At 42.7% G+C, this 9,469-nt stretch overlaps 1 protein-coding gene across 1 annotated transcript; it reads right to left on the reverse strand.

Moving 5' to 3' along the window:
* Positions 1–502: 502 nt before the first annotated feature.
* C1H11orf97 (chromosome 1 C11orf97 homolog) lies at positions 503–8,748 on the reverse strand. The gene is made up of 4 exons (XM_054088771.1): positions 8,541–8,748; positions 6,855–6,959; positions 3,839–3,964; positions 503–1,907 (listed from the first exon to the last, which is right to left on the reverse strand). Exons 1-4 carry the CDS (start codon positions 8,746–8,748, stop codon positions 1,900–1,902), a joined length of 447 nt encoding a protein of 148 aa, XP_053944746.1. The 3' UTR covers positions 503–1,899.
* Between the last annotated feature and the right edge of the window lie 721 nt (positions 8,749–9,469).

Raw genomic sequence — 9,469 nt, forward strand, 5'->3', positions numbered from 1 at the left:
TCAAGCATCGAGGTGACATTTCATTCCAGGAGACAAGACTAGCTCTAGTTTGAAGTAAATCTACTAAACAACGTACAGTCTAGTTACTGGGGTCTCAATACTGCTTGCTTTAATCATTTGACTACTATTGTGCCTCATTGCTTGATAATTTGGACGTAGCCTTTGTAGAATGTCAATATTTGAATGCTGTTATTAATATGTGGAAGCAATGATAACATTTGTCTTTTAAAACAGTAGTGTTTAGTTTGTAAATGAAATAATATTAAAAAAAATAAAAGGAAAGGGTAGCTGAACAGTTAAGACAGTAAAGTCACTATGATCAAATGTCAGCACAGTTAATTTGTTACTCAAAACCCCATTCAATGAAATATTATAAATATATTAGAAACATCATAGTAATATTAATAACATTACTATAACATTTTGCAATGTTAATAATATTTAAACAAATTCCTTTGTTTTATTCAAATGAAAGATGAGACACTTAAAAAGGTCACAAACATGAACATATTGTACCAGCTAAGAATTACCCAAGCCTCATAACTGAAATAAAATATTCAGTAGTAAAATATCTAAAAGACATTTCTGTGTTGTACAAGGCTGCACAAAAAGGAAGAAGGTGCAGAGGCACGGATGAGAGTCACAAATCTGCCTCTGTGGCAGCAAAATTGACCCTCCCGTTGAGTCACAGTGTTCATAAATGACCCCCTTACATTCTAAACCCCTCCTCAGAGAAAGCCTAGGTGCGGCTGGATCTAGATTTAATCTCAGACTGGGTCAACAGTTTATGTCTAAAGGATTATATATGCACAATCTACCCTTTATACCCTTAGCTAAGATCACAAAGTTTCAGTGCACTTATTCCCAATTTACTTACAAATGGTTTGTTGCAGCAAGGATTTTCTCAAGCTCAAGGAGTAACCTTGAGAGGCATCTCTTTCAATAGGAGATTCCAATGTGTAACCCACTGTCATTTCTGGAAAGCTCAAAGGGCTTTTACACTGCACACTGTTTATGGACTAAGATGATTGACTCGTAGTCATATGTACATGTCAATCACAGGTGCCAGTTTCTTCATGATTTGGCTTGAGTCAGACCCCGACCAGCACTGTGACTGGGTGGGTGTGATACCATAGATCAGCCCTTGGCTTTAGTGTTGCGAGGTCTCCCCTGAAATCACCATGATGCAAACATCACAACCATCACAATCACCACTGGTGGCTATTACTCGATCAGGATTTACAGGAAAAGGTCAGTCTGTGTGTTTGTGTGGAGCACACCGTCACAGTTTCCCAGTACAACACAAACTAAGGATGACTTGGTATTACCTCACTGTAATAATGGATAAGAGTGAGAGTTCAGTGACAGGTTATTTCAGGTTCCATTCTGCCTCTGGTTCTTTGACGCTATGTTAACTCTTATATATATAAGAAAGGCTTATTTATGTTAAACTTCTATTAAATAAGGCTAGATATCAAACCACAAACTCTTGGTTTATGAACTGCTTGGTTTAATGAATGGGCTCAGCTTAAGGCATTTTAAGGCATCTCTTCAAGTACATTACAATCTTCTACTGGAACTTAGAATCACTTTGGAACAAAGAAGCCTATGAAAATGTCCAGTTTCTCAGTAGCACATTGTTGACAGCAAGCACATTCTGTTATCTTTGCATTGTGACATTCCTCACTGGCTGAAATAGGGGTCAGATTTGTCTACTACAACATCTGATAAAAAACAGTACAAGGATAAGACTAAACCAACAAAGGAAACAACTCCCTGCCTAAGCAGAACTTTCTTCACAATCTTAGAAATACTAATTTACATTTCTAAAGGCATCTAATCATTCTGATGTTTGATCTGACATATCACAACAGGCTCAGGTCTTCAAAGCACTACAGTTCAGCAATCTGCAAAAAAACCAAGATCTGCTTTAAGGATGAACGAGACACTATATAGTAAGCCCCCCAAACCACTACTCACTTTTAGAGAAAAGCCATAAACTGGAGAAGCAAAAATAAATGCAGTAAATTCAGCAACATGGGAGTGTATTTTTTGTTTCGTTTTGTCTCTTCTACTTATTTTTCCTACATCTTTTCCCTTCATTTCTTTCAGTTTGTATTCCTGCATGGCTGAACTATATTCTCCTCTCTTAAGTTCCCTTAAGGATTCCCAACATTCTGTTCTATGCCTCCTTTCTTTCATTCTCCTCATCCGATTCTTCCTTTTCCTTTGGTGGTGCCTTTCCTTCTGACACTAAACACAAGAGGCTTATCTCCTCCCTTGAAACCCCTCTTCTTTTTTGCCCATTTCCACAGTCTTTACCTATTCCATCTCAATTAGTATATTATCACCTCATTTCTTCCTCAGATCCTTACACAGAGAAGGTGTACGAATGGCAGTGGTTTGGTAAGTATAGGAGCTGAAGCCAGATCGCTTCCCATTTTTCTCCTGTCTCTTATCATTTCTGCCACCCCTTCTCTCACGATTCCTGCCTATTCTGCTGCAAAACAGGCAGTGTAGCTAGCGAGAACACCATCGCTTGTCTCTAGCAGCAGTCCCTGTGAATGAAGGTATCTCTGAATTCCCAAAGGAAAACCAACAGAGCCCATAAATTTCAGCACATAACTGAAATTGAATAAACTGCTTTGTTTTAAAGCTGTTCTTCCCTCAAGGATTCTACCAGGAAACAGAGAAGATCAGGATCCTTGAAAACTGCATGCTTTCACTAGAGGCCTCAGGTACACAAGTTTTAAAATTATGCCAATGTCTCCAAACTCTGAGGCAGTCTCTGGTTGTATTTTTTTGGTGTGGGTAAAATTTTCTTGGTTTAAGTACATACCAGAAGTTAATACCTGGCACAGATTAGGCCTACTACATAAACAAAATGTTCCTACAAGTACTCTCTCTATGGTAAAGACAGTGTGGTAGAAGGCTTTACTGGTTAAATGCTTCTTACACTAGCAAAAACTTGATTCACTCTGATGTTGTGACTAAGGTGCCAGCATCTCCAGAGCTCATAGGATCAAGGTAGGAAGAAAGGTGTTAGTCACACAGCTAGCTGGATTTTTAAACTGCTAACCCCCAGGAATGGGGGAAAGAGCTTCATTTAATGGCAAAATATGCTGAGTTGATATATTCCACAAGCTCATTAAACTAACAATATTCCTCTTACAAAGCTAATGAACTCTCTTTCCTTAGCACTAGAAGCTCTCTCCCTTGGCTACAAAATTAAGAGAGAAGAAGGTGGGCACATTGAGAAGACTATGCTAAAATCCACCAGCTCGTAACCAACTGGTCTGCTCCACAAAAGCCACGTTCCACTCACTGTAAAGAAAGAAATACATGTCCCAGAGCACCAGCTGATCATTGCAGGCAAATGCTAAAATGCCTGAAATGATACCTACATCAATCTCTTTTCAGGAGGTGTGTTGGAAGGAGGGCTTTTCCAAACATTTGAATTGGTTAAGGCTGGATGTTAAGAAAGAGAAGCGTGGTTCATTAGCTACGCAAAACCAACACCACTCATCAGTAGAAAACAACTATTCCACAGGTTCACAAAAGGTTTTAGAATATGCAACAGGTGACTCACATAGCCATCCTAATCAGGTTTCTTATGCAAAGATTTCAAGTCCGTTGGCTGCTTACTAAAAGAAGAGGTGGGTTAGCTCTGCTAAAAGATGGCCAGTGATGATTACTATAAAACCATATAGGTAACTTGATGAAAAAAATAACATTGAACAAAACAGATCTGCAGTGCTGTGTCTATGAATTATAAAATATTACCCTGAAATTTTAAAATGTGGTGTTATAGTGAAAGTTTCTTATTATTTATCCTTACTTTTCCTTCCTGCATGCCTTGAGTAGAATTGAGGCTGTAAAAGTAAACCATTTCTGTTCTGTGAGACTGGTTTCAGGCTTCCAATGTTGAAATTCTTCTTCAAACTCCAAATTCCTTCCACAGCCACTAGTAATAATTTGCAAAAATAACATCATTATAACTGTTTACTTTAACTTGTTCTACGATTAATGTAACTTTTAAAAGACAGTGCCTTCGGCCTATACAGTAATTATAAGTAGTTAAGCAGAACATTATAATCTTCCTTTATAGTTCATTAAAAGAGTTTGACATCTTCAGAGAGCAATTCAGATTGCTGAAGTTTTATGATGCTCTCTACTGTCTGAAAACCAGCTTAGGACCACTAGGCTTCTCACCAAAGCAGGATGCTTCCGTAACATATAAGATATAGCAGTAATAGCATCGATGCATCCAGCGTGATTTATTAATCATATTGGAATACCAAATGCCATCATAAAAAGATAGCAAACCAACAACAAAACCCCACCTCCCCCCAAAACCAAAACAAACCAATCACTACCAAAACAAAACAAAAAAGCTGATATATTCTGCAGAAAGGTTACCATTTACTAACTAACCATCTAATTTATGTAAAACAATATAGTTCTTAATAATCTAACCTGTGTAAATTAGTAACCATCTAACCTCCCAATCATTATTTATCAGAGCATAGACCAGTTAGGGAGCATCTCTAATCCACCAGGTGTACACAGACGAAAAAGGAACTAGGAACTTGCTAAATAATCTCTATACTATTATGTATTTGACCTTATCATATATAGTATTGTTATGCTAAGCATATTATGCTATAAATACCACTTGCAAATCGAGCTCGTTATACATCCATATTATCAATTCCTGTAACAAGTATTTTTGTAGTGTTTCTGTATTATCTTTAGTGCTTTATGCTTTTGTAACACACATTTCATTTGAAGACTCCACAGAAATCATGAGAACATATATGGTAGCATCCATTTACATGATCAAACTGAAATATTCCAGTCAATTTTGATCAATTGGGAGACAAATGCAGTGAAATATAGCTGTGTTCAGCTCTTAGTAACATTAGACACATGAGCAGATTGAGCACACCATTGTTAGCATCTGCAATTCAGATGCTTTTCTAGAACCCCTTTACAGTCAAAGGTTAAAGAACAAGCACTTTTTGAGCACAACACCTGCAATGGCAGCTATCAAGTACAAGTCAGAAGAACTGTGTTTTCGAAGTGTCTTTTTCTCTCCATTTACTATAAAAGCAGCCTACATAAGTAGTTCCTTTGAAGGCATGTGTTGTAACTAAGGAACCGATCACAGTAATGGAGTTGCAGGTTCAAATGATCTTTGCACCTGTCAGCATAAGAATTACACGACCTAACTTGTACATATTTTCATCTCTGAATCTGACTGGTTTTAATTCATTTTGAATAAATGTAGACTTGGGCCTTAATCCTACACAAGAGAAAACAGAAAGACTTCTTAAAAAAAAAAAATAGCAACATTTGGAAATAAGGACAAAAATGTCCTTATTACAATTGTGAAGAATGTAATGACCAGGAGAGGTGGTCCCATTCCAACAAAACACAGCTTAATATAACCAAGGAATAGCTTTACTCTGCAAAAGAGAACAAGGGGCTACAGGAAGGGAACTGTTTATTGTGGAGCAAAACCATCATGGATTTAAGTCAATAGACAGCTCAAGGTCCTAGTGCTAATGTTAGCTCTAAAATAGGTAGATGATTCTCTCTCTGCAGGTCAGTAGTGATAGAAATATCGAAATACAATGACTAAATTTGGTATTCACAATTTAAAAAAAAAAAAAGGAGCCAAAACAGTTGGTGAGAGTACATAAAGAGCTAAACCAAAATATATGTATCTACCTCCCCAGGAAGGAAATACTGGATGCTAAAAAGGGCACGTAACCAAGAAAAGCAAGGAGGTGACTCATGCAAATCCAAAGTATTAATTAGGCTTTTTTTTTTTTTTTTTTAAATACACCAACCACTAGAACAAACTAATGAGGGAAGCTGTAGAATAACCAGCTTTACTCAGTGAACTCTACAGAGAGGTACCTGATATAATACAATGGCTTGGCTATTAAGACAAATAGGACTTTGTGGTCAATCAGATAAGATGACCTATCCTTAAACATTACAAACTTCTGAAAATTAATTTGCTTCAATTAGAATAATAGATCTTATGGCTGCAGGGGAGGATCAGCATGATGTAAATTTTGTCTTACATGGGCCATATGACTTCAGGTTCATTCCTGCACTAAGACTAGCAAATTAGTTTGGACCAGCGATAACAGTTTAATTGCAAAATATTTAAAGTATGTATTAAAAATTAGGAATCTAAGTGATCTTTGTTAAACTGTTCCAGTACTAAGTTCTTTTTGTTAAAAGCTGCTCATTATTCCTACTATGGTCTTAATCTTATTTTTACCTCCAGTTCTCAGAACTTCTAATAGTTTAGCTAGACCGAACACCTTTCTCCCTCTTAGACTTCCATTTCCTTATTTGCCTGCTGTCATCAAGGCTCTCCACAATCTTTAAGCTGCCTAAAGAAACTGATTTTCTAACTCATTTCACTGCTCTCCTATCCTTTATTTACCTTTATCATCCTTACCTCAAGTCTTTCTTTTCAACACCAACTTCAGCTTTGAATAGAAGAAGGGGACACACTACTTCAATAACTACAGCACTTCTTTCAAAGAAAAAGGCAGCAAAAACTCCCTAATGCTTGGTATTTGTTTCTCGTTTATTAAACTGATAGATCACATGGAGCTATCCATGTTCTCTATGGTCCCATAATTTCAGACTAAAAAAAAAACTATAAAGACTAGCTGCAATACTTCTGTTTCTAAATGTTCCCCAAGCTCTCACATAAATATTCTGGACTGGGTTTTCTTTTAAATCGTAATTTTGCCACTGTTCCTCAAAACAATTTACGTTTCATTTGCCCTGACAAACGCTTGCCATTTGCTGATAAGGAGGATTACCTGCAGCTGGATGTTTAACACGCCACGCTTCTTCCTGAATATAAAGCTCTTCTTCGAGTATTTCTTTAACTCTCCTAGATGGCTCAACATACACAAATTTCTTCCCTGTTAGTAAAATACATTACAGAAGAACTAGTTATTTTACCCCCCTCAATGCTAATGTGCTTTGTCAAATATGACATTTTATCCTGTTCTACTGCTGTCTTCAATATACTTTAAGACAAATAATGCACAAGCATATGACAGTATTCACCCAGCCCCTGCTCCCCAACGAGGAGCGATTCCTCCCAACAGGACCCCACTGGGTACATCTGAAAACGGAGCGCTGGTGGGCTGCGGCACACTGAGGTGGCTCTCCCCTGGGTCACCTGAGGGCATTTGGGGAGACAAGGCCACTCTGTCTACCCACAGCAAAAAAAACAAGGCAGGATCGTGCATGAAGGTCTCCAAGGACCTGAAAGGGATCTCCAAGGAGCTCAGGGGCTTCTCCGAGGAGCCAAAAAGGGGTCTGTAAGTAGCCAAAGGGGATCTCAGAGGAGCTGAAGGGGTTCTGTAAGGAGACAAAGGGGATCTCTGAGGGGGGGTTGCTAAGGAGCTGGAGGAGGTCTCTGAGGAGCCAAAGGGGATCTGTAAGGAGGTGAAGGGGATCTCCAAGGAGCCCAAGGGGGTCACTAAGGAGCCCAAGGGAACCAAAGGGGGTCTCCAAGGAGCCAAAGGGCGTTGCTAAGGAGCTGGAGGGGATCTGTAAGGAGGTGAAGGGAATCTACAAGGAGCAGAAAGGGGGCGTTAAGTAGCTGGAAGGGGTTGTTAAGAAGCTGGAAGGGGTCTGTAAAGAGATGAAGGGGATCTTGGAGAAACCAAAGGAGATCCCTAAGGAGCCCAAAGGGATCCCTAAGGAGCCAAAGGGAGTCCTCCAAGGAGCCAAAGGCAGTCCTCCAAGGAGCCAAAGGAGGTTGCCAAGGAGCTGAAGGGGATCTTGTAAGGAGGCAAAGGGGATCTCCAAGGAAGCAAAGAGGGTTGCTAAGGAGCTGGAGGGGATCTGTAAGGAGGCAAAGGGGATCTCCAAGGAAGCAAAGAGGGTTGCTAAGGAGCTGGAGGGGATCTGTAAGGAGGTAAAGGGGATTTCCAAGGAGCTGAAGGGGGTACCTAAGGAGCTCAAACGGGTCACTAAGAAGCTGAAGGGAACCAAAGGGTGTCTCCAAGCAGCCAGAGGGGGTTGCTAAGGAGCCAGAGGTGATCTACAACGAGCTGGGAGGGGTTGTTAAGGAGCTAGAGCGGGTCTCCGAGGAGCCAAAGGCTATCTGTAAGGAGGTGAAGGGGATGTCCGAGGAGCCCAAGGGGGTTGCTAAGAAGCCAAAGGGGGCTGCTAAGGAGTCAAAAGCAACGCGTAAGGCACCCAAGCAGGTCTTTGTGGGGCCCAAGGGGATCCCGAAGGAGCCAAAGGGGTCTTTGAGGAGCCCAAAGGGGTCCCTAAGCAGGCCCAGGGGTCCCCAAGAAGCCCCAAGGGTCGCTAAGAAGCCCAAAGGGTCCCTAAGGAGCCGAACTGGGTCCCTATGAAGCCTAAGGTGGGGGGAAGGTGTGTCTTTGAGCAGCCCAAAAGGGTCCCTCAGCAGTCCAGGGGGTCCCTAAGAAACCCAAGGAGTCCCTAAGCAGCTCAGGGGTGCCGGGGCGCGAGGCGGCGCTCACAGGGCTGCTCGGCCGCCGCCTCGGCGCTATCCCCACTCCCCGCCGCCCGCATCGCCGCCGGCTCGGAGCTCGCAGCGCCCGGACGGGGCGGGGGCCAGAGCGGGGCCGGGCGGGGCCGGGGTGGATCGGCGAGGCGCGGGGCGGAGCCAGGGCCCGGGGACCCCGCGGGGAACGGCCAAGAGCCCGACATGGCAGGGTGCAACGGCATCGGGGGGGAGGGGGCGGAGCGGGAGCAACGGCAGCAACGGGGGAGGGGGGTATGTGGGTGTGAGTGTGTATCTGAGCGGGGGAAGGGTTGGGGGGGGTCTGAGGGGGTGTGGGTGTGTGTGGGGTGAATGTGGGTGTGAGGGGGGATGTATGAGTGTGGGAGTGTTTGTGAGCGAGTGTGTCTGTGGGTGAGTGGGGGAGGTGAGTGTGGGTGTGAGGGGGTGTTTGTGGATGTGTGTGTGAACGTGTCTCTTTGGGTGGGTGGTGTGAGTGTGTATCTGAGGGGAGGGTGTGAGTGCGGGGTGTTTGTGGGTGTGTCTGAGAGGGGTGTGTGTGGAGGTGTTTGTGGGTGTGAGTATGTGTGGGTATGAGTGTCTGGGGGGTGGGTTTGAGTGTTGGGGGGTGAGTGGGCAGATGTGTGTTTGAGGGGGTGTGTGAGTGTGAGTGGGGTGGGGGGGTGTGAGTCTGCGGGGCTGTGAGTGTGGGGGTGTGGTTTTGGGTGTGAGTGTGTGTCTGTGTGAGGGGTTATGGGTGTGGGGTATCTGAGGAGGTATGTGTTTATGTGTGTCAGTGTGAGTGTGGGGGGTGTCTGAGGGTGTGGGGGAGGGATGGGGGGGTAGGTGGGGGGGTTGTCTGTGAGTGTGGGGATGTATGAGTGTTTGCGTGGGTATGTTTGTGAGTGTGTGTGACTGTGAGTGAGTGTCTGTGGGTGTGAATGTGTG

The sequence above is a fragment of the Cuculus canorus genome, chromosome 1, assembly GCF_017976375.1.
Source record: "Cuculus canorus isolate bCucCan1 chromosome 1, bCucCan1.pri, whole genome shotgun sequence".
Taxonomy (NCBI): Eukaryota; Metazoa; Chordata; class Aves; order Cuculiformes; family Cuculidae; genus Cuculus; species Cuculus canorus.